General features: G+C 40.1%; 1 protein-coding gene across 1 annotated transcript in view; it reads right to left on the bottom strand.

The window, feature by feature from the left end:
• Positions 1-1276, bottom strand: part of BTLA (B and T lymphocyte associated) — a 36643-nt gene extending 35367 nt beyond the window's left edge. The window contains exon 1 of the mRNA XM_060198377.1: positions 1116-1276. Coding sequence (XP_060054360.1) covers positions 1116-1185 — 70 coding nt within the window. The 5' untranslated portion in view covers positions 1186-1276. The remainder of the gene's footprint in view (positions 1-1115) is intronic.
• Between the last annotated feature and the right edge of the window lie 24780 nt (positions 1277-26056).

Here is a 26056-nt window from a genome sequence, read left to right as displayed (position 1 = left end):
GATATAGAAATTTATTTAATAACCTTTGACTCTAATTGTGGCCATGTGTAAGTTCTGGAGGCAAAGTTAGCTATCTGCGCACCTCAACTGCATCATACTAAACTCTTACAAACATGAAAATGTTTAGATGACCGATGGGAATGTTCACTTTGTTCCTGACTGTGTGCTGTCCTGGCATCACAGAGACAACAGCACAGAGACAAAGTCCAAACAACATAGTTCTAGAAAAAAAAAACAAAAATTATACTCTACACTTCAGTAACCACACTTTCTGATATTAAAACACGATGCAAACTGATAAGGAGATGTTTGTTTGTGAGGATAAAAACACAGGATGTATACCTGAGAAAACTCAAAAATGTGTGTTAACTATTCATAGCCTTTTTTCACTTTACAACATTCAGGCAGGGAATCTCACCCAAAGAAAGTGTTTTTCTTGCCTTCACAAAATGTTTGCTGTAGTGAACAACTACTATGTCTATAGTAGAACCAAAGCATTTTCTGTGTTAAATAACAGGAGCCATTGTTCTTTTTCAATGTAGCAAAAGCAGTAATGAACTGTTCTAATTCTGCATGTCTTAGATTTTTCTTATTTGGTATTCTCACAACACATTCCCCACTGAGGTAAGTTGTGAGAGTTTATTTAGCAATATTATTTGAGTAACTATATAGAATCCCAGCAATCCGACATCCATCTTGCCCTGCTGAGCACTACAAAACTCTACAAGCCATATATCCACCATCAATATCTCATCAAAAACATTTCTGCTACTAGTTGTAATAAATTTGTACTTAACTATTAGTAACAATTGCCTCATTATCTTGTCATCACAGTATTTTTGAAAAACATCCTAATGGTGACTTGAGTCTTCAGCCATACCACCCTGAATGCATCCCCATCTTATCTATAACTTGAATAGCATATTCTAATTTATTTTGTTCCCTATACTGTCTTCTGTAGGCAAATCTAACTATATAGTTTCATCTGCCATTGTCCTTTTGGTATAAACACTACATTCTACTAAAATCAGCAAGGAAAATTTCTGCCTCCAACCTGCCCCTTAAGTAATAAAATTAATTAATTAATTAATTAATTAATTAAGTAGGTGTCTTACCATCAATACTCCAGATGCTCAGTTGTAGATTTAGGAAGAGAACCCAAAACAATTGTTCAATTCCATGCATGGTAAATAGTGTCTTTACTTCCCATATGTGTCAAAGAGAGGAAAATTCTCAAGTGGAAGGTTCTCCCTTCCTCGTGAGTTTTCCAGGGCTGAAACAAGTTTTTTTAATCCCAGAAAGAACTATGAAATAAATTGAGAAAGAAAAGGAGATGGGAGAGGACAGTAGACAGAACCTGAATGGTTTTATGAAACAAAGTGAACAGAAAGATTACGTAGTACCCTGTTCTGTGGTTTTTGCTTCTTCATAAATTGTTCACTTTCAAGTGCACTAATCTGCAAAGTAGCTCAGTCTTTGACTTCTCCTTCCGCTTACCAGCTTTCTTGTCCCACATTGAGGGTTGTTTTTTTAAGATTCAGTAAAATGAACGACTAAATTGTTTAAAAAAAAAAAATCTCTGTTGTTGCAGTCCTTAGGTTGAGATTTTAATCAATTCAAGGTCATGAAATTCATAGTTTTAAAAAAAAGTAGCTATTGCATATTTCTCCCTATTCATAGCCTGTGATTATGAAAGTTCTCTTTAAAGTACGTTAGACTTTTCTGCTCAATAATCAAGTCATGGAAATATAAGAATTTTTATATATTTTTTAATTTCTTTATTGAGGGGTTAATGTTTTATATTCAACAGTAAATACAGTAGTTGTATATAACATTTCTCAGTTTAACACATAATAATACAATCCCCACTAGGTTTTCTGTCATCCTTCTTGGACCTGTACCTCCCCCATCCACCCACCCCAAGTCTTTTACTTTGGTGCAATACACCAGCTCCAGTTCCGGTTCTACTTCAGTTTTCTCTTCTGATCATGTTTTTCAACTTCTGCCTGAGAGTGAGATCATCCCATATTCATCCTTCTGTTTCTGATTTATTTCACTTAATATGATTTTTTTCAAGGTACATCCAAGTTCAGCTGAAAACAGTGAAGTCACCATTTTTAATAGCTGAGTAGTATTCTATTGTGTATATATCACAACTTGCTCAGCCACTTATCAGTTGTTGGACACCTGGGTTGTGTTGTATGCTTTACATTGGGTTCTAGTTCTCCCCCGCCAAGAGAATTGGATCAGTCCTGCTAATTTCACGGGCCCGCTTGGCCCCGCCCCAAGGAACCCCGAGAGAGGGTTCCTGAGTTCCAGAGTTGAAGAGTTTCACAGTTCCAGAGTGGAAGAGTTGCAGAGTTCCAGAGTTCGTGAGATACAGAGTAAGAGAGAGTGCTTGCGCCGCCGCAAAGAGACAGCAGAGTTCTGTTTGGTGATTAGTTTGTCTTAGTTTATGAATCGTTGTTCTTGAATAAAGAAATACAGCTTCCCTGCCCAGCCGTTGTCTCCGCGTCTCTGTTACCCGCCCGTGAAGCTAGCCTGGCAGGAGCCGTCGGAATTTTAACAACAGGGTTGCTTCCAGATTTTGGCTATTACAAATTTTGCTGCTACGAACATAGGTATACACAAATCTTTTTGGATAGGTGTGTTGGGTTCCTTAGGTTATAATCCCCAGGAGAGGAACTGCAGGATCATAGGGTAGGTCCATTTCTAGCCTTCTGAGAGTTATTCAGACTGTTCTCCACAGAGGTTGGACCAATTTACATTCCCACCAGCAGTGCAGGAGGGTTTCTTTGACCCCACAACCTCTCCAGTATTTGTTGCTGCTACTTTTTCTGATGTATGACATTCTCACAGGAGTGAAGTGCTATCTCATTGCTGTCTTTATTTGCATTTCTCTGACCAACAAAGACGTGGAACATTTTTTTCATGTTTCTCGGCCTTTTAGATATCTTCTGTGGTGAATATTCTGTCCATGTCCTCTCCCCATTTTTGGATGGGGTTATTTGTTTTTGTTTGTTTGTTTGTTGCTGTTGAGTTTGGAAAGCTCTTTATATATTTTGGTTATTAAACTCTTATCTGAAGTATGATATGTAAAGATCTTCTCCCATTCTGTAAGGGGTCTCTTGGTTTGGGTAGTGGTTTCTTTTGCTGTGCAGAAGCTTCTTAATTTGATGTAGCCCCATAGATTTGTACTTGCCTTAGTCTTCTTTATAATTGGATTCATTTCACTGAAGATGTCTTTAAAATTTACGCAGAAAAGAGTTTTGCCAATATTTTCCTCTAAGTATCTGATAGTTTCTGGTCTAACATTGAAGTCTTTGATTCACAAGGAATTTACTTTTGTATTTGATGAAATATATAGTGGTTCAATTTCACTCTTCTGCATGTTTCAACCCATTTTTTCCAACACCATTTGTTGAAGAGACTCTGCTTTCCCCACTTAATAGTCTGGGCACCTTTGTCAAAGATTAGATGTCCTTAGGTGTGAGGGCTTACTTCTGGGCTCTCAATTCTATTCCACTGGTCAGTGTGTCTATTCATGTTCAAGTACCAAGCAGTTTTTATTACAACAGCCCTATAGTACAATTTGAGATCTGGGAGTGTAATACCTCCAGTTCTGTTCTTTCTCCTCAATATTGTTTTGGCAATTCTAGGTCTTTGGTTCCAAATAAGCATGTGCAGCATTTGTTCTATTGTCTTAAAAAATGTGGATGGGATCTTGATGGGGATAGCATTAAATGCCTCTGGGTAGTATATTAATTTTGATTATGATAATTCTTCCAACCCATGAACATCTTCCAACCCTTTCCACTTCTCTGGGTCTTTTTCTATTTACTTGAGTAGTGACTTATAATTTTCAGTATACACGTCTTTCACTTCTTTGGTTAGGTTTACTCCTAGATACTTCATTGTTTTTGTTGCTATAGTAAAATGAATTGATTTCTGGATTTCTTCTTCTTCTAACTTAGTGTTTGTATAGAGGAATGACACTGACTCTTGAATGTTAATTTTGTAGCCTGACACCTTACTGTATTGCCTGATGATTTCCAAAAGCTTCTTGCTTGATTCTTTAGGTTTTTCTATATATACTATCATGTCATCTGTAAATAGGGAGAGTTTGGCTTCTTCTCTTCCAATCTGTATCCCTTTAATTCCTTGTTCTATCTATCTCCTCATTTAGCTCCTTCATTTCTTTGATTCTCCTTCATTCATTGATTTTCTGCCTGGATGATCTGTCAAGTTGAAATGAGTGGGTTGTTGAAGTCCCCTACTATTACTGTGTTGCTGGTAATATATTGCTGTAACTCTTTCAGCAGATGTTTGATGCATTTAGATGGCTTCCCTTTGGGTACATAGATGTTAATAACTTTTAAGTCCTATTGATTGACTGATCCTAGCATGAAGTAACTTCCACCCCCTTTTTAATTTTATTTATTTTAAAGTCTATCTATCATGTCAGATATTAGAATAGCTGTTCCTGTCCTTTTTGTGGGCCATTGGCTTGTATGATAGTTTTCCATCCCTTCACTTTGAGTCTGTGTTTGTCTTGTTGAGTTATATGGGTTTCCTGTAGACAGCATATTCTTGGGTTGTGTTTTCTGATCCATTATCCTACTCTGTGCCTTTTAATAGGTGAATTCAGGCCATTGACATTTAAAGAATTCTTTTTGTTAAAGCAGAACTTGGACTGGGCTTGGTGTATTCCACCAAAGTAAAGGAGTCTAAGGTGGGGGTGGGGACAACTCAGGTCCTGGAACATGGATGGAACATAGTGAACGAGGACCAAGATGAGAGTTTAGAGTGTTATGTGGAAAAATGAGAAATGTTACACATGTACCAACTACTGTATTTTACTACCAACTATAGACAATTAATCCCCCTGATAAAAAGTGGGGGGATTTCTTGTTGTTATTAAACCAGTGGAGATGTATCTGGGCCTATGGAGGAAATGAATGACAGGAAACACTTCCTCAGCAGATGACAGGGATGTGTAGCTGTCTTGAATGTATAGAAAATTATCAATGGAACAAGATCACTGTTAGTATTAAGTACATAGCCTCTCTAACTGGAGAAGTTCTGAGTTAAAAGCTAACTTGAATATCAATTAAAGGAAATTTCCATTTTTCAATTTCTTCATGTGGTTATTGTCTGCATTAAATAGAATAGAAACAATAAAGAAGTGGAAAAATTTAAGATATTTTATGTTGGTGTGGGATTATTTTCTTAAAGGCCACATGTAATAGTTCAGTTAGTTGCAATCACAGAAGTTGGTTAAATTTGTTCATTTGAAATTTCAAATGAGAAATCCAGATTTGTGACCTCTTGTGGTCATAAATTTTATAAGTCCTCCCAAAGACTAGTGACTTTCTTTTTTCTCTCTCTCTTTCTTTCTTTTCTTTCTTTCTTTCTCTCTTTCTTCCTCTCTTTCTTTCTTTCTCTTCTTTCTAATTTTTATTAGATAGGATAGCGAGAAGTTGAGAGAGAACAGTGAGATAGAGAGGGAGAGAAGGACACTTGCAGACCTGCTTCATTGCTTGTGAAGTATACCCTTTGCTTGTGGAGATCAGTAGCTGGAGCTGGGTCCTTGAGTTTAGTAATATTTGTGCTTTACTGGGTGCACCACTGTCTGGCCCATGATTTTCCCTCAAGGTCAAATATTAATGGTTTTAAGTATATGACCTTAAACAATAATTATCATGTATTCATTGATTCAGATTTGTGTGATCCATAAAGATGAATGAATCACTGTTCCTAATTTTGAAGCAGTCAGCCAGCACAATAATTTCCTTATATCAGTCTTTATTATTGACATTTGAATAGTCATACCATTCAAGTACTACAATATAACAGAGGACAACTATACATAGCTTGTTGGAACTTTCATTGGTTATAAATAACCTAGTAAGTATTTATGCATCATTTATATAACCTTCTATCTACTGCTCAGGGTGAAATGTAAACTTCCTGTAACAGCCGAGCAAATCTCATTGCCCCTTTAAAATGGTCTGAGAGGGAAAAAACCATAAGCCAGAAGTCAAAGATACCAGGATATGGTCCCAAACCAGAAAGAAAACATATACACTTTATCTCAGACAAATTTTTTTTTAATTTTTTATTTAAGAAAGGATTAGTGAACAAAAACATAAGGTAGAAGGGGTACAACTCCACACAATTCCCACCACCCAATCCCGATAATCCCCCCCCTCCCATGGTAGCTTTCCCATTCTCTAGCCCTCTGGGAGCATGGACCCAGGGTCATTGAGGGTTGCAGAAGGTAGAAGGTCTGGCTCCTGTAATTGCTTCCCCGCTGAACATGGGCATTGACTGGTCGGTCCATACTCCCAGTCTGCCTCTCTCTTTCCCTAGTAAGGTGTGTCTCTGGGGAAGCAGAGCTCCAGGACACATTGGTGGGGTCTTCAATCCAGGGAAGCCTGGCCAGCATCCTGGTGGCATCTGGAACCTGGTGATTGAAAAGAGAGATAACATATGAGGCCAAACAATTTGTTGAGCAGTCATGGATCCCAAGCTTGGAATAGTGGAGAGGAAGTGTTAGGGAGGTACTCACTGCAAACTCTAGTGTACTTCTGCTTTCAGGTATATATTTTGCAGTAGTTTATGGATACGTGTGAACATAAGCTCTCTCTCACAGAAACTGGTGTATATCTAGATTATGGGACTTTGTTAGAAAGTGAACTACCTGAGATGAAATTAGAGTGTACTATAAAAGGAAAGGTCTCACCCGAGTAATGAAGCTGAAGGGTTGTCATTCCACACGTGAAGTCTCTGGATACACTCTGAGGTGAAGCATGTTGAGATGGCAATCGTTGCTTTGGTTAGGTTGTGATCGGCAGATGCAATATTATTTGGTATGGATTGGGAGATGCATACGGGAAAGTGAGCCCTATCCAAGGGTGCCAGAACTGGGGGAAGTAGGGGCTCTATAGTGAAGATGTGAGGTTCCTGCTGTCTTAGGGTTCAAAAAGACAATCAATAGTTAATATTATCATCACATTATTTGTTAATTGGGTTAACTTTGAAAAGTCCCTTTGTTATGGTTTGCTGTACAGTACCCAGTATCTTGTATATAGCTGTGCTATTGGAAGCTTCTAATCTACTTGGTCTAGGCTTTTGAGAGAGTCCGCATATCAAATACGTAGCCTATCTATTAAAAAGATTCAGTTTGTCTTTTGAGAAACTTTGAGACATACAATTGATTTCCCCCTCTCATATTAATTAACTACTGATTTATATGTCTACATTTTGCTAGGAGTGTACATAAACACCATTCCCATCACCAAAGGACCGTGACCCATCCCTCCCGCCCATTCCCACCCCCCACTGGCCCAGGAAGCTACATGTCTACCCCTCACCACTGGGTTTTTACTTTGGTGCCCTACTTACAATTTGATCCGGTCCTGCTTTTAGTTTCCCTTTCAGATCTTCTAAGTCAGCTTCTGTTGATGAGTGGGATCATCCCATACTCATCTTTAACTTTCTGACTTAGTTCACTTAACATAATTCCTTCTAGCTCTGTCCAAGATGGGTCAGAGAAGGTGGGTTCATTGTTCTTGATAGCTGCATAGTATTCCATTGTGTATATATACCACAGCTTTCTCAGCCATTCATCTGTTGTTGGGCACCTGGGTTGCTTCCAGGTTTTAGCTATTATGAATTGTGCTGCTATGAACATAGGAGTACACACCTCTTTTTGGTTGGGTGTTATGGAGTCCTTGGGGTATAACCCCAGGAGAGGAATTATTGGGTCATATGGAAGGTCCATGTCTAGCCTTCTGAGAGTTTTCCAGACTGCTCTCCACAGAGGCTGTACCAATTTACATTCCCACCAGCAATGTAAAAGGGTTCCTCTGTCCCCACATCCTCTCCAGCATTTGTTGCTGCTGTCCTTTTTGATGTATGCCATTCTTGCAGGAGTGAGGTGGTATCTTAGTGTTGTCTTAATTTGCATTTCTCTGACAATCAGTGACCTAGAGCAGTTTTTCATGTTTGTTAGCCTTTTGGATCTCCTCTGTGGTGAATGTTTTGTTCATTTCCTCTGCCCATTTTTGGATGGGGTCATTTGCTTTTTTGCGGCTAAGTTTGCTGAGCTCTTTATATATTTTGGTGATTAGTTTCTTGTCTGATGTCTGGCATGTGAAGATCTTCTCCCATTCTGTGAGGGGTCTCTCTGTTTGTTTAATAGTTTCTTTGGATGTGCAGAAGCTTTTCAATTTGATGTAGTCCCATTGGTTTGTTTCTGCTTTGGTCTTCCTTGAAATTGGGTTTGATTCATCAAAGATGTCCTTGAGGTGTAGATGGGAAAGTGTTTTACCAATGTTTTCCTCTAAGTATTTGATTGTTTCTGGTCTGACATCTAGGTCTTTGATCCATTTGGAGTTGATTTTTGTTTCTGGTGAGATAAAGTGGTTCAATTTCATTCATCTGCATGTTTCAACCCAGTTTTCCCAGCACCATTTATTGAAGAGAGCCTCCTTTTTCCATTTAATCCTTTGGGCCGCCTTATCAAAGATTAGATGCCCATAGGTGTTGGGATTTACTTCTGGGCTTTCAATTCTGTTCCACTGGTCTGTGTGCCTATTTTTGTTCCAGTACCATGCTGTTTTGATGATGATGGCTTTATAATATAGTTTAAGGTCTGGGAGTGTGATGCCTCCATTTCTGTTTCTTTTCCTTAGGATGGTTTTGGCAATTCTAGGTGTTTTCAGGTTCCAGATAAATGATTGTAGTGTTTGTTCTATTCTCTTAAAGAAGCTTGGTGGAACTTTGATGGGTATTGCATTAAATTTGTATATGGCTCTGGGGAGAATGTTCATTTTGATGATATTTATTCTTCCAATCCATGAGCATGGGATATCTTTCCATTTCTTGGTATCAGTTTCTATCTCCTTGAGTAGCGACTCATAGTTTTCAGTATACAAGTCTTTCACTTCTTTGGTCAACTTTATTCCTAGGTATTTGATTGATTTTGCTGAAACAGTAAATGGGAGTGATTTCTGGATGTCTTCTTCAGATTTAGTGTTTGCATAAAGAAATGCCACTGATTTTTGTACATTGATTTTGTAGCCTGATACCTTGCTATATTGCCTAACAACTTCCAGTAATTTTCTACTGGATTCTTTAGGTCTTTCTATGTATACTATCATATCATCTGCAAATAGTGAGAGCTTGACTTCTTCCCTTCCAATCTGTATCCCTTTGATTTCTTTCTCTTGCCTGATTGCTATGGCAAGAACTTCCAATACTATGTTGAAGAGTAACGGTGACAGTGGGCAGCCCTGTCTAGTCCCTGATCTGAGGGGGAATGCTTTCAGCTTCTGTCCATTGAGTATGATGTTGGCTGTAGGTTTGCTATATATAGACTCCACTATCTTGAGGAATTTCCCATCTATTCCCATTTTTTGTAGAGTTTTGAGCATGAATGGGTGTTGGATTTTGTCAAAGGCTTTCTCTGCATCTATTGAGATAATCATGTGGTTTTTGGCTTTGCTTTTATTGATGTGGTGAATGACATTGATTGATTTACGGATGTTGAACCAGCCTTGCATTCCTGGGATGAATCCCACTTGGTCATGATGAACAATCTTTTTGATGTGTTGCTGTATCCGGTTGGCCAAGATCTTGTTTAATATTTTGGCATCTATGTTCATCAGAGATATTGGTCTGTAGTTTTCCTTTTTTGTTCTGTCCCTATCAACTTTTGGTATCAGGGTGATGTTGGCTTCATAAAAGGTGGAAGGGAGTATTCCTGTTTCTTCAATCTTATGGAATAGCTTAAGAAGTATGGGTATTAACTGTTTCCTGAAAGTTTTGTAGAATTCATTTGTGAAGCCATCTGGTCCAGGACTTTTGTTGTTGGGGAGATTCTTAATAACGGTTTCAATTTCTTTGTCTGTGATTGGTGCATTTAGATTTTGTAGTTCTTCTTGGTTCAGTTTTGGAAGTGCATAGGTTTCTAGGAATTGTTCCATTTCTTCCAGATTCTCTAGCTTGGTGGCATATAGTTCTTTATAGAAGTTTCTCAGAATTCTCTGGATTTCTGTGGTGTCAGTTGTGATATCTCCTGTATCGTTTACAATTCTATTAATTTGAGTCTTCTCTCTTTTTTGTTTGGTGAGTCTGGCTAGGGGTTTGTCAATTTTGTTTAATCTTTCAAAGAACCAACATTTGGCTTCATTGATCTTTTGTATGGTTCTTTTATTTTCGATGTTGTTTATTTCTGCTCTAACTTTAGTGATTTCTGTCCTTCTGGTTGCTTTAGGGTTCCTTTGTTCCTCTTCCTCTAAGTCCTTGAGGTGTGTAGTAAGTTCGTTCATTTGGGCTTCTTCTTGGTGTTTAATATGTGATTGTATAGCTATAAGTTTCCCTCTCAGTACTGCTTTAGCTGTGTCCCAAATATTTTGATAGGTTGTGTCTTCATTTTCATTAGTTTCCAGGAACATTTGAATTTCCTGTTTGAGTGAGTCTCTGACCCAGTGGTTCTTAAGGAGCATGTTGTTTAGTTTCCAAATTCTATGTCTTTTAATAATTTTCTGTTTGTTGTTAAAATTTAGTTTTACTCCACTGTGGTCTGAGAAGATACTTGGGATGATTTCAATGCTCTTGAATTTATTGATGCTGTCTTTGTGGCCTAACATGTGGTCTATCCTTGAGTATGTGTTGTGTGGATTTGAAAAGAAGGTGTATTCCAGTTTTTTGGGGTGGAGGAGTCTGAAAATGTCCAAGAGGTCTAGTCTGTCAATCTCTTCATTCAATTCTCTTGTATCTTTATTGGTTCTCTGCTTTGTTGATCTGTCTAAGTGTGAGAGTGGGGTATTGAAGTCTCCCACTATTATTGTATTACTATTGATGTATTTTTGAAATTCTTTCAATAGGTGTTTAATGTATTTAGATAGTCCCTCGTTGGGTGCATAGATGTTAATAATTGTTAAGTCTTCTTGGCTGATTGATCCTCTAATCATTATGTAATGTCCTTGCCTATCTTTTATTACTTTATTTAATTTAAAATCTATCGTGTCTGAGATGAGAATGGCTGTTCCTGCCCTTTTTTGTGGACCGTTAGCCTGTATGATAGTTTTCCATCCTTTCACTTTAAGTCTGTGTTTATCTTGTTGTGACAGATGTGATTCTTGCAAGCAGCATATGGTTGGGTTATGTTTTCTGATCCATCCCCCCACCCTGTGCCTTTGAATGGGTGAGTTTAAGCCATTGACATTTATTGATATTATGGATTTAATGTATTGTAGTGCCATTGTTCTAAAAAACAATTTGTTTACTCTGATATATTACAAGTATTATAGTGATGTTCTTGTTTATAAGAGGTCTTTTAGTACCTCTTTCAGGGCCGGCTTGGTGATAGTTGCCTCCTTTAACTGTTGTTTGTCTAAGAAGGTTTTGATCCCTCCATCTAGCTTGAATGAAAATCTAGCAGGATATATAATCCTTGGTTGAAACCCTTTTTCATTCAGGGCTCGATAGATATCTTGCCACTCCCTTCTGGCTTTTAGAGTTTGAGTTGAGAAATCTGCAGAAAATCTTATGGGTTTTCCCCTGTATGTGACTTTTTGTTTCTCTCTTGCAGCCTTTAGGATCCTTTCTTTATCCTTACTTCTTCTCATTGTGACTATGATGTGTCTTGGTGTTTTCAGGTCTGGGTTGATTCTGTTTGGTGCTCTCTGGGCCTCTTGCACCTTGATATCCTTTCTGTTATTCAGGTCTGGGAAATTTTCTTGTATTATTTCCTCTAGAATGTTTGCTTCCCCTTCCTCTCTTTCTTCCTCTGGCAGGCCAATTATACGAATGTTACTTCTTTTGAGATCATCCCATATTTCTCTGTTGTTGTTTTCAGTGTCTCTCAATCTCTTTTTAAGCTCTTTCACCTCTTTCTTAGTTTTCTCTAACTCATCCTCTGTCTGACTAATTCTGTTTTCTGCTTCTGTTAGTCTGCTTTCCCTTGCCTCAGCTTCTTTCTTTATTACAGCTATTTCAGCTTTCAGTTCTCTAATTGTCTCAAGATAATCAGTATTTTCCTTGGGGGTCTCAACTGTTGTTTCCCTAATACTGCCATTTCTTTCCTCCAATGTTGTTTTCATTTCTGTGATTAATAAGTTTATTATTGCTTGCATACTTTTCTTATCTATGGTTACTTCTGACTGATTTGTGGTTTCTTCTGTGCTCTTGTCTTCATTCATTGGGTTAGCAGTTTTATTTGTTTTTAATCTACCCTTTTTTTTTTTATGTGTTTCTCTCTCTTTTGTTTTTTTAATGCTCTGTTGTTCCTCAGTTGTTGTGTTTTGAGCACAAGTAACACTGTACTAAATACCTTTATGACAATTGCACTCACCAACCTCCGGAATAACAGTAGCAACTGAAGTAAGTATTGAAGGAGTTTAATCGTTACCAGTTAGCCAAACAATTTCTCCAGTCTGTGAAAAAATAGTAACCAAATCCCAGTGAAGAAAGAGAAAAGGAAGAGAGGATAGCAAGAATAGACAGTTATGTAAATCTACTATCCAATGTATATTCTAAGGGTAACAAGGGTGTAAAGGGAACTAGAGCAGAGATAGACACATAGACAGTCCACTCTGGGTCAGATTTCTTCCCCAAAGTAATTCACAAATTCAGAAAGGCAAAGAAGAAAGAAGTGTATGACAAGATTAAAAAAAAAAAAAGAAAAGAAAAAAAAAGAGAGAGATAGAGAGAGATAAGAGAGAGAAAAAGGAGAAGATAAGAAGAAGAGTTGTAATTAAAGAGCAGTGCGAGGAACTTCCCAAATGTGTATCAGTGAATTAAAAAAAAAAAAAAAAAAAAAAAAAAAAAAAAAAAAAACCCTGTTTGGTGGTATGGGGTATCCTGCTAGTAGCTGGTCCCAGGCATTGCTTATGGGGGGGGGGGGGCGGCGGGAAGGATGTATGCTTGAAAATTAAAAGGAAGAAAAAAGAATTTTTTCCCCTACTCTAATTCTTAACCCAAATTAAGTTATAGACACATCCTTGGTATGACCGTTATGGCCCCTTATTGGCTGGCCTGCTAAAGGCAGAAAATCCTATTGTTTACACGAGATGTGTCCGGAGCTCAAAGGCTAGCCGCTTCTCAATCCGCCATCTTCCGGGAAACCCGCCCTCCAGACTTTTTTAAAGGATTTCTCAAAAATGAAAACTAGCTCCAAGTCCTTTGATCCAATGAGAGCTATACTCAAGAAGTCTTTGGATCCACCCTCAGGGTCGCGGTGGACCCTGGCGACTCCCAAGAGGCAGCCCCCGAGCTAAAGTGCTCTCTCCGGGTCCTCTGCCCTCGCGCTCTGCAACCGGTGGAGGAGCCGCCTTCCCGGGCGGGCGGAGGACAATGCCCGGCACACTCGCCTTGCCTGGCGCCGCCTGGGAATTCTGGCACCCCGCTAGTCCGTGTCACCTTTGCTCTAATTGTTAACCCAAATTAAACTGTAATCACTTCTTTGGTGCCCCCCCCTTATTGACTGGCCTGCTAAAGGCAGAAAATCCTACCGTTGCCGACGATGCTATCAGAGCACTCGCTGTTAGCGATTTCTCAGGCCGCCATCTTCCCACAATCCCCCTCAGACAAATTTTTTACAATTCACTGTTTTAAGAGTTTTTTTTTAATTTATTATTATTATTTGCTCCACTGCTCCTGGAGGCCATTTTCCCATTTTGTTGCCCTTGTTGTTATTATTGTTGTTGTCGGATATGATAGAGAGAAATGGAGAGAGGAGGGGGAGAGAAAGATAGACACCTGCAGACCTGCTTCACCACCTGTGAAGCAGCACCCCTGCAGGTGGGGAGCCAGGGCCTCCAACCTGAATCCTTATGATGGTCTTTGCACTTTGTGCCATGTGCGCTTAACCCTCTGCACTACCTCCCAACCCTCGAGTTGTTTTTTCTAATTAAAGTTCATGGTGATTATAACTTGAAAACAATCTTACATACATAAATCTAATGAATTTTCTTTTTTTTCCAATTACTTTATTAAATAAGTGTTGTTTTACAAGTTTGTTTTTGCCACAGAGGTATACTTTCATATCTCTCCAAGATAAAGTGTGAATTCTCAGGGAGTTGGGCGGTAGCACAGCAGGTTAAGCACAGGTGGCACAAAGTGCAAGGACCAGCCTAAGGATCCCAGTTAGAGCCCCCGGCTCCCCACCTGCAGAGGAGTTGCTTCACAGGCGGTGAGGCAGGTCTCCAGGTGTCTATCTTTCTCTCCCCCTATCTATCTTCCCCTCTTCTCTCCATTTCTCTCTGTCCTTTCCAACAACGAACAACATCAACAATAGCAATAACAACCACAACAAGGGCAGCAAAAGGGGAAAAAATGGCCTCCAGGAGCCATGGATTCATGGTGCAGGCACTGAGCCCCAGCAATAACCCAGGAGGCAAAAAAAAAAAAAAAAAGAAAGAAAGAAAGAAAGAAAGACTCTCAGTAATATATATTTAAACAGCTGGATAATAGTCCAGTTTATAACAAGAGCACTATTTATTTATTTTAAAACATTTAGGTTTTTCCAGTTTTCATATAAATATGAGCATTGTTTTTCCTCTGCTGCATTTAGATGATGCACTCAGAATGCAGTTACTGATGTTATTTACAGTTTTAGCACTCTTGATACCAAGTGCTACATGACTTCTAAGAGAAATCAGCATACTTTCCTGGAGGCAAATTATGACAGTATCCAGGTCCATTAAAGTAATAATATACCCTTAACACTGGTAATTTTTTTTTCTGCTTCCAGGGTTATGGCTGGAGCTTGGTGCCTACAGCACTAATCCACTGCTCCTGGAGACCATTTTTTTCCTTTGTTTCCCTTGTTGTTTATCATTGCTATTGTTATTATTGTTGTTGGATAGGACAGAGAGAAGACGAGAGAGGAGGGGAAGACAGCGAGGAGAAGAGAAAGATAGACACCTGCAGACCTGCTTCACCTCCTATGAAAGGTGCTCCCTTGGCCAGGGACTCAAACCAGGATCCTTTTGCCAGTCCTTGCGCTTGGTGTCATGTTGCTCTTAACCCACTGCGCTACCGCCGGGCCCCAAAGCTGGTAATATTTTTATGTTATCATCATAGTTTTAAAATAAAACAAATTTAATTTATTCTATATTTTTATGCTTGAGGTGGATGAATGGACTTGGGGTTGTTATAGCATTTGTGAATTGTTATGCATGCATAATCAACTGCTGGTAAAGATTTGTAGTCAGTAGTTTTCTTACGACGCTTTTAATGCAACATTTTATACACTGAACACATTAAGCGTTTGACAATTTTAATTTTAAGTAAAATTTAGTTTAGTAAAATTTAGTTTTTAGTAAAATTTTTAGTTTTTTTTTGCTTTTTACATTTTAATATTAGTTTGTTGTTTTGTAGAAATTGCCTTTTGGGGAGCCAGGCGGTAGCACAGCGGGCTAAGCGCAGGTGGCGCAAAGCACCAGGACTGGTGTAGGGATCCCGGCTCGAGCCCCCGGCTCCCCACCTGCAGGGCAGTTGCTTCACAGGTGGTGAAGCAGGTCTGCAAGTGTCTTTCTCTCCCCCTCTCTGTCTTCCCCTCCTCTCTCAATTTCTCTGTCCTATCCAACAACAACGACAACAATAATAGTAACGACAACACCGATAAACAACAAGGGCAACAAAGGGGAAAAAATGGTCTCCAGGAGCAGTGGATTTGTAGTGCAGGCCCGAGCCCCAGAAATTACCCTGGGGGCAAAAGCAACTGAATGAATAAATAAAAATAAAAAAGAAATTTTTTTAAAAATTGCCTTTTTAAAGTGACTATATCTAGCCACTTCTTTGACTTTAAATGGGAGGGGGCTGTCCTTTCTGGATTTCTGATCAAGTTATCTATGTGACTGTGATAGGCAGAATAACAATATCCAAAATGTGTTTAAATTCAACCCCCTGGACCCTGCTAAGTAGCAAAAGCTTCTTTGCACTTTGAATTAAATTAAGAATTAGATGGAGGGCCGTGTGGTAGTCCAGTGGGTTAAGCATACACGGTGCCAAGAGCAAGGATGATTGTAAGGATTCCAGTTTGAGCCCTGGATCCCCACCTGCAGTGGGGGTGCTAAGGAAAGCAGTAAAGCAGGTCTGCAAGTGTTTATCTTTGTCTGCCCCTCTCTGCCCTCGCCTCCGTTCTCAATTTCCCTCTGTCCTGTCCAACAATAACAAGTGCAACAAAATGGAAAAAAATGGCCTCCAGGATCAGTGGATTGGGAGTGCAGACACCAAGCCCCAGTGATGACCCTGGTGGCAAAAAAAAAAAAAAAAAAAAAAAAAATCCATGTATGTTGTCACAAAGACTGTATCATTTGGTGAAAGTACGTCTCACCATTAAATTCCTGGAATGGTTAACATATGAGGGCTTCCAAACAGAAACATTTCCAAAAGCTAGAGAAATACGTCCTTCAGGCCTAGACCTCTAATGGATCCCTCTCCACCACCACTGGTCATTTCCATCAGACACATCATCATAAGCCCTCTTGCAGAGGGTCCCAGGTCCTTGCCCTCACTTTTTTTTTTTATATTTTATTTAAGAAAGGATTCATTAACAAAACCATAAGGTAGGAGGGGTATAACTCCACACAATTCCCACCACCCAATCTCCATAACCCACCCCCTCCCCTGATAGCTTTCCCATTCTCTATCCCTCTGGGAGCATGGACCCAGGGTCATTGAGGGTTGCAGAAGGTAGAAGGTCTGGCTTCTGTAATTGCTTCCCCGCTGAACATGGGCGTTGACTGGTCAGTCCATACTCCCAGTCTGCCTCTCTCTTTCCCTAGTAAGGTGTGTCTCTGGGGAAGCTGAGCTCCAGGACACATTGATGGGATCTTCAATCCAGGGAAGCCTGGCCAGCATCCTGGTGGCATCTGGAACCTGGTGATTGAAAAGAGAGTTAACATACGAGGCCAAACAAATTGTTGAGCAATCCTGGGCCCAAAGCTTGGAATAGTGGAGAGGAAATGTTAGGGAGGTACTCACTGCAAACTCTAGTGTACTTCTGCTTTCAGGTATATATTTTGCAGTAGTTTATGGAAATGTGTGAACATAAGCTCTCTCTCACAGAAATTGGTGTATATCTAGGTTATGGGACTTTGTCAGAAAGTGAACCACCTGAGATGAAATTAGAGTGTACTATAAAAGGAAAGGTCTCACCCGAGTAATGAAGCTGAAGGGTTGTCATTCCACACGTGAAGTCTCTGGACACAGTCTGAGGTGAAGCATGTTGAGGTGGCAATCGTTGCGTTGGTTAGGTTGTGATCAGCGGATGCAATATTATTTGGTATGGATTGGGAGAGGCATACGGGAAAATGGGTCCTATCCAAGGGTTCCAGGACTGGGGGAAGTAGGGGCTCTATAGTGGAGATGTGAGGTTCCTGCTGTCTTAGGGTTCAAAAAGACAATCGATAGTTAACGTTATCATCACATTATTTGGTAATTGGGTTAACTTTGAAAAGTCCTTTTGTTAGGGTTTGCTGTACAGTATCCAGTATTTTGTATATAGCTGTGCTATTGGATGCTTCTAATCTACTTGGTCTAGGCTTTTGAGAGAGTCCGCATATCAAATACATAGCCTATATATTAAAAAGATTCAGTTTGTCTTTTGAGAAACTTTGAGACATACAATTGATTTCCCCCTCTCATATTAATTAACTACTGATTTATATGTCTACATTTGGCTAGGAGTGTACATAAACACCATTCCCACCACCAAAGGACTGTGACCCATCCCTCCCGCCCACTCCCACCCCCCACTGGCCCAGGAAGCTGCATGTCTACCTCTCACCACAGGGTTTTTACTTTGGTGCCCTACTTACAATTTGATCAGGTCCTGATTTTAGTTTACCTTTCAGATCTTCTTAGTTAACTTCTGTTGATGAGTGGGATCATCCCATACTCATCTTTAACTTTCTGACTTAGTTCACTTAACATAATTCCTTCTAGCTCTGTCCAAGATGGGTCAGAGAAGGTGGGTTCATTGTTTTTGATAGCTGCATAGTATTCCATTGTGTATATATACCACAGCTTTCTCAGCCACTCATCTGTTGTTGGGCACCTGGGTTGCTTCCAGGTTTTAGCTATTATGAATTGTGCTGCTATGAACATAGGAGTACACACCTCTTTTTGGTTGGGTGTTATGGAGTCCTTGGGGTATAAACCCATGAGAGGAATTACTGGATCATATGGAAGGTCCATGTCTAGCCTTCTGAGAGTTTTCCAGACTGCTCTCCACAGAGGCTGTACCAATTTACATTCCCACCAGCAATGTAAAAGGGTTCCTCTGTCCCCACATCCTCTCCAGCATTTGTTGCTGCTGTCCTTTTTGATGTATGCCATTCTTACAGGAGTGAGGTGGTATCTTAGTGTTGTCTTAATTTGCATTTCTCTGACAATCAGTGACCTAGAGCAGTTTTTCATATGTTTGTTAGTCTTTTGGATCTCCTCTGTAGTGAATGTTTTATTCATATCCTCTGCCCATTTTTGGATGGGGTCATTTGCTTTTTTGGTGCTAAGTTTGCTGAGCTCTTTATATATTTTGGTGATTAGTTTCTTGTCTGATGTATGGCATGTGAAAATCTTCTCCCATTCTGTGAGGGGTCTCTCTGTTTGTTTAATAGTTTCTTTGGATGTGCAGAAGCTTTTCAATTTGATGTAGTCCCATTGGTTTGTTTCTGCTTTAGTCTTCCTTGCAATTGGGTTTGATTCATCAAAGATGTCCTTGAGGCGTAGGTGGGAAAGTGTTTTACCAACGTTTTCCTCTAAGTATTTCAAGCAGTGATGGTAGGGATTGCCCCAGTCTCTGAAATGAGTGCAGCCTTCAAGGTTCCCAGCTGTGACTGTGAGCTTCGAGTTCAGACCAATAGGGGCTTAGAGGTTGCACAGGCTCTTGTGCCAAATATAAATATAAACAAATATGGACCTTGAGCCTGGTGGATGGAGGAAATAGTTAATTCTATTCACAGAATATCTTCAAGAATAGGAGCTACTCTCCACCTTAATCCTACTCTCTAACCCTTCTCTCTACTCTGACACCACTTTCTCAGACAATGTTTTTATCCAACATCATGACAGCTATCAAACTCAAGCAAAAACTACCATGGACCTCTAGAAACACGCCTAAAATGGACTTCCAAGCTTTCTTCCACACTAAGATCCATAAACTCATCTGCTCTGTTCCTACTCTTTGGTTCCTATTTTGTCTCAATTCATATATATCCTACCACCTTCCAGACACCAAGTTGCAGATACTATCATGATTCCATCCTGACTTCTCAGGACAGATGACCTCACCAATGTGTCCTGGAACCTTGCCTCTCCAGAGCTCTGCCTCTCTAGGGAAAGATAGAAACCTGCTGGGAGTATGGATTGGCCTGCCAACACCCATGTCCAGCAGAGAAGCAATTACAGAAGCTAGAACTTCTACCTTCTGCACTCCAAAAATTATTTTGATCCCTACTCGCAGTGGGAACGAAGTGGTAGGAGGAAGAGGACAAGAGGTCTCTGAACTCCAGTTCCATCAGGACCCAGAGAGAGAGAGAAGGAAAAATGGAGGGACATTTGGATGTAGTAATAGGGTTATGTGTGCCTCGGAAGAGGGGAAGAGAGGACTGGACCTGGAAAAAAAAGTGGGGGGAATTATGTACAAATGTAGACAGATAGTTGTAGAGATGATAGTTAACCCATGTCTGCAACCTTAGGAGAACTGCTGTGACTTGCAATAGAGGGATGGGGGATTTAGATGGGTGGTGGAAACAGTATGGAATTACACCGTTGTTGACATGTAATTTTGTAAATCAATATTAAATAACTACTAAATTTTTTAAAAAGAAAGAAAGAAATCCTTCAGTACTGAATGGCATCTGGATGGTGTACCATAGCCTCTACCACTCTGATCTTGCTCCTTTATGAGTGGAGATGAAGTAGATATCAAGAGAATGACTCTGGGGTATGCTGTCATTCTGTTTGTGAAAGCTGATGTCCCCAAATCTCATCTGCTTTGTTCTTACCTTTAGATTCCTAATTATTAAACAGTTTGTTCTGTTTTGTATCTTAGTGCTTTTCAGCCACCAAGTTGCAGATACTACAATGACACCAACCTGAAATTCCTAGGCAGATGACCTCACCAGTGTGTCTTAGAATACCACCTCTCCAGAGCCCTGCCCCACTAAGTAAAGATAGACACGGGCTAGGAGTATGGATCTACCTGCCAATGCTCATGTCCAACAGAGAAGCAATTACAGAAGCCAGACTTCCCACCTTAAGTACCTCATAGTGATCCTGGGTCCATACTCCCAGTGGGATTAAAAAAAAAAAACAAAAACAGGAAAGCCTCCAATGGAGGGAATGGGATGCAGAACTCTGGTGATGGGAATTGTGCAAATTTGTACATCTCTTATCTCTTACCCAATGGGCTTGTTGATCATAATTAAATCAATACAAATTTTAAAAAGCAAGAACAAAAAGGAAGGAAGGAAGGAAGGAAGGAAGGAAGGAAGGAAGGAAGAAAGGAAGGAAGGAAGGAAGGAGGGAAAGAAGGAAGGGAAGGGAAGAAAGTTGATGTCCATGGGCTGTGTTGATGTTTAAAATTACAGACTGTTGCCAGCTAGCTTGAGGTGAGTTCTTGGTATTGCCTTAGGAACAGGAGTAGAGAGGTATTTAGTTAGGGACTAAGTGACTGCAGATGCTCCATAGTCTGAGTGTAGGCCATCTCTGAGGTGAGATAGACAGTATACACTCTGGTGACTTTCTGTATTCTTAACAGTTATGAGACTCTTCTTCCTAGTCCTCATTTGCTTGATTTGGCTTGCCTTTTCTGATTTTTGTCTTTTTCTTTCTTTACCACCAGGGTAATCGCTGGACTCAGTACCTATATGATGATTCTGCAGCTCCTAGAAGCTAGTCCTCCTTTTCTTTATTCTGATAAAGACATAGAAGAATAGAGAAAGGAGAAAAAGAAACACCTGAAGCACCACTGGCAGTGCTTCTCCCCTGCAGATTGAGAGTAGGGACCTGAACCAGGGTCCTTGTGCACGGTAAAGTGTATGTTACTAGGCACATCACTGCTTAGCTCCTGCTTGCCTGTCTTAAGACTATGACAATCTAGTCTTGAGTCTCCCTCAAAGTTGTAGCAGGAAAGGTTTTCATTACCTCTCAGTAAGTTTCACACACAAATGACCACAAGTAAAGAACTTGGATAGTCATGAATTTTTAATTCAGACTTAAGGGCTTTTAAATTATGCTGTCCATCCTCAGCTCTTATTTTAAGTATAGCTATCCAAAGACAATTTGAAAGGAGATTAGGCGAGAGGGTAATTCTTAATATTATTTGCATTATGACATTTTACCGGCTACAAATGTACATCATTGCAAAATAAACATCTGTATATAATACTCATGGGAGTCCAATTCCATCCATTACGATACAAGTGACACCTTTTGCTCATCTTTCTTTCTGGCAACTCTGAATGTGATCTTTCAGGTGCTACTAATAGACCTCAGGAAGTCATGCAAAACTGGTTATTTTCAAGAAACACTTTTTGGCATGAAGATTATTTTGAGCTAAAAATGCAGGCCCAGGGCAAGCCCTGGATTTTCCTGACTAGGCCTCTATCTCCCTGCCTCAAGCCATAGTCCTTTCTGTACAAAAGGATCTTTTTCCTCTCTGTCAATTCCAGTGAATATAACAGTTATACCCACTCTGTAAGGTGTAACTTTGTGTATAAAATACATCTTGCTTCTCAGCATTATGGAAACCTACATTCTACTTTCTTCTTCTTTATATAATATTATTAAAAATTTGAACTGGTTTTCCTTTTCTGATGTTTAGATTTTAAATCCAGTTTGAAAAGAATCTAGAGGGGTGGAGGCTTTTCCTCCAGCATTCCCAACTGTCCTATAATATGAAAGCTTATTTTATTTATAGTTTGTCTGTGTTGTTTGTTTTATGCACTATGAATAGCTTAAATCATGCAGTGTTTTTCTTTCTCCCCTTAAACTTATTTGCTAACTATAATCCCCTCATCTTGATCTGATCTTTTATCAGTGATATAGCTCCCTTTGTCAGAAAAAGAATTTTTTAATAGTGGTTTAATAATGATTAATAAGATTTTAAGATAACAGGGGTACAGTTCTACACAGTTCCCACCACCAGAGCTCTGTGTCCCACCATCCCCTCCAGTGGAAGCTTCCGTATTCCTCTTCTTTTTCTTTTTCTTCTTCTTCTTCTTCTTCTCCTTCTCCTCCTCCTCCTCCTCCTCCTCCTCCTTCTTCTTCTTCAATATTTATTTATTTTCCCTTTTGTTGCCCTTGTTTTTTTTATTGTTGTTGTAGTTATTATTGTTGTAGTTACTGATGTTGTCGTTGTTGAATAGGACAGAGAGAAATGGAGCTAGGAAGGGAAGACAGTGAGGGGGAAAGAAATAGAGGCACCTGCAGACCCGCTTCACCGCCTGTGAAGTGACTCCCCTGCAGGTGGGGAGTTGGGGCTTGAGCCAGGATCCTTACACCTGTCTTTGCGCTTCACGCCGCATGCGCTTAACCCACTATGCTACCACCTGACTCCCCTTCTTTTCTTCTACCTCTTCTTCTATTCTTCTACTTTTCTTCTTCTTCTTCTTCTTCTTCTTCTTCTTCTTCTTCTTCTTCTTCTTCTCCTCCTCCTCCTCCTCCTCCTCCTCCTCCTCCTCCTCCTCCTCCTCCTCCTCCTCTTTTCTTCTTTTTTTTTTTTTTTTACCTCCAAGGTTATCACCAGGGCTTGGGGCCTGCACTAAATCCACTGCTCCTGGAGGCATTTTTTCCCATTTTTGTTGCCTTTGTTATTGTTGCTGTTGTTGGATAGGATAGAGAGAAATTGAGAGAGAGAGGGGGAAGACAGACACCTGCAGACCTGCTTCACTGATTATGAAGTGACCTCCCTACAGGTGGGGAGCTGGGGGCTAGAACCAGGATCCTTAGGCCAGTCCTTGCATTTTGTGCCGTGGGTGCTTAACCCGCTACACTACTGCCTGCAGGCAAATAATTTTGTTTTTTAATAAAAAGGAAACAATGGCAAAACCATAGGATAAGAGGGGTACAACTCCACACAATTCCCACCACCAGAACTCCATATCCCCTCCCCTCCCCTGATAGCTTTCCTATTCTTTAACCCTCTGGAAGTATGGACCCAATGTCATTGTGGGATGCAGAAGGTGGAAGGTCTGGCTTCTGTAATTGCTTCCCCGATAAACATGGGCATTGACAGGTCGATCCATACTCCCAGCCTGTCTCTCTCTTTCCCTAGTGGGGTGGGGTTCTGGGGCACTGGAGCTCCAGGACACATTGATGGGGTTGTCTGTCCAGGGAAGTCTGTTTGGCATCATGCTAGCATCTGGAACTTGGTGGCTGAAAAGAAAGTTAACATATAAAGCCAAATAAGTTGTTAAATAATCATGAAGAAGTCGACTTCCGGAGGCGGAGCTAAGAGCAGCAGATCTCTTTCTCTCCTCTCCTCTCCTCTCCTCTCCTCTCCTCTCCTCTCCTCTCCTCTCCTCTCCTCTCCTGTCCTCTCCCGGATCAACTAGGAATACCAAAGGAGGCCACCCGGACCGAAACAAGACAGGACTAGAATGACCACAGGAACCCAGTAAATCACTCGTGAGTACAAACACGCGTGGCTGGTGACAGAGAGGAGAGAGGGGCCTAAGGAGACATTAAGTGAATGCTAACAGTTCAACAGTTTATCAGTGGAGACACCACCTCCAGTCTGCTCCACAACAAGGGGACAGCTGAAGGGAGGAAAGGACTCCCCAGAGACTCAGCAAGTGCAACTCTGAGTCTCCATTGCTACTACCCTCAGAATCTGGAGCAGCAACAGGGAGGGACACCAGGGGAGAGAGATCTAACCGGGAAACTCAGGAGAAGACCTATACCTCGGTGGCATAGCTGAGGGGCTGTGAAAGTCTCTTTGCATAACCACTGGATTATCTCTGCCACACCCTGCTTTATCTCTTGGTCAGGAGTCAGTGATTAAGCTAAGAAGCCTATTGATAGTTTAAAAGCCCTCGGGCTCCCATAGCCTACAGGGAAGAAAAAAAAAGAGGCTTTTACACCACTGAGCTCCAACTCAGGGATTGAAAAAACTGTTAACTTCCACCATGGTAAACCCTTTAATTAAATTACTTAGACACAAGTTAATCCAGGCAATAGTGATCAATAATTTGAAAAGTACTGATAAAGGGAACTCATAACATAATATATAAAATGGTCAAAACAACAAGAAAAAATATTGGAGACTCGAACCAGGACAAGAGTCCAGCTAAAGGTCCTCCAGAGGGTGAAGCACAAAACAACGAGTTCAACATCCAAAATTAGCTAAGGAAATAATAACAGGAGTGAGTAAAGAATTTGAAAAAATTGTAATCAGAAATGCAGGAACAACAAATGAGAATATGGAAGAAAATTCTAATTATCTCATGGTTATTAGAGAGCTGAAAGCTGAAATCGCTGAGCTAAGAAGGCAACTGCTGAACAAGATAAAACAGTATCAGAGCAGGGCAACACAATAGATGAACTCCAGAAAGCAGTAGAGGGCAGAGAGAATAGAATCCATGAAGCTGAAAACAGAATTAGCAAGATTGAGGATGAATTAGAGACAACTAAAAAAGAAGTAAGAGATCTCAAAAAGAGATTAAGAGTTGCTGAAAACAACAACAGAGTCCTATGGGATGACTTCAAAAGAAACAATATACGCATTATTGGCTTACCAGAGGAAGAAAGAGAAGGAGAGGAAGAAAGCATTCTCCAGGCCATAATAGCTGAAAATTTCTCTAGTCTAGACAACACCAAAGACATAAAGATTCAAGAAGCCCAGAGGGTCCCAAACAGAATTAACCCAGACTTAAAGACACCAAGACAGGTCATACTTAGAATGGAAAGGAATAAGGATAAAGAAAGGATCCTCAAGGCTGCAAGAGAAAAACAAAGAGTCACCTACAAAGGAAAACCCATAAGATTAGCAGCAGACTTCTCCATACAAACACTACAGGCCAGAAGAGAATGGCAAGATATCTATTGAGTGCTCAATGAGAAAGGCTTTCAGCCAAGAATACTATATCCTGCTAGACTGTCATTCAGACTAGATGGAAGCATCAAAACCTTCTCAGACAAGCAACAGCTGAAGGAAGCAACCATCACCAAGCCTGCCCTGAAAGAAGTTCTGAAAGGTCTCCTATAAACAACCAGACCACCACAAATAGGACATATATCAAAACACTCTAAAACTCTTCAAGAATGGCATTGAAATATCCTCAATCTTTGATATCAATAAATGTCAATGGCCTGAATTCACCTATTAAAAGACACAGAGTAGGAAGATGGATCAGAAAACACAACCCAACAATATGTTGTCTACAGGAAACTCACCTAACCCAACAAGACAAACACAGACTTAAAGTGAAAGGATGGAAAACTATCATACAAGCCAATGGCCCACAAAAAATGGCAGGAACAGCTATTCTCATATCTGACATGATAGACTTTAAAATAGATAAGATTAAAAAAGATAGGAATGGACACTACTTAATGCTCAGAGGATCAGTCAATCAAGAGGACTTAACAATTATTAATATCTATGCACCCAATGAGAAGCCATCTAAATACATCAAACTTCTACTGAAAGAGCTACAGCAATATATTAACAGTAACACAATCATAGTAGGGGACTTCAACACCACACTATCTCAACTTGACAGATCATCCAGGCAGAAAATCAGTAAAGACATAAGGGAGCTAAATGAAGAGATAGATAAACTAGAACTATTGGACATTTTCAGAGTCATTCATCCCAAGAAACTGGAATACACATTTTACTCAAATCCACATGGATCATTCTCAAGGATAGACCATATGTTAGGCCACAAAGACAGCATCAGCCTATTCAAGAGCACTGAAATCATCCCAAGCATCTTCTCAGACCACAGTGGAATGAAACTAACACTTAACAATCAACAAAAGATTAGTAACAGTGCCAAAATGTGGAAGCTCAACAGTACACTTCTTA

The sequence above is a fragment of the Erinaceus europaeus genome, chromosome 9 (assembly GCF_950295315.1).
Source record: "Erinaceus europaeus chromosome 9, mEriEur2.1, whole genome shotgun sequence".
Taxonomy (NCBI): Eukaryota; Metazoa; Chordata; class Mammalia; order Eulipotyphla; family Erinaceidae; genus Erinaceus; species Erinaceus europaeus.
This window is presented reverse-complemented; position numbering and strand designations above follow the sequence as displayed.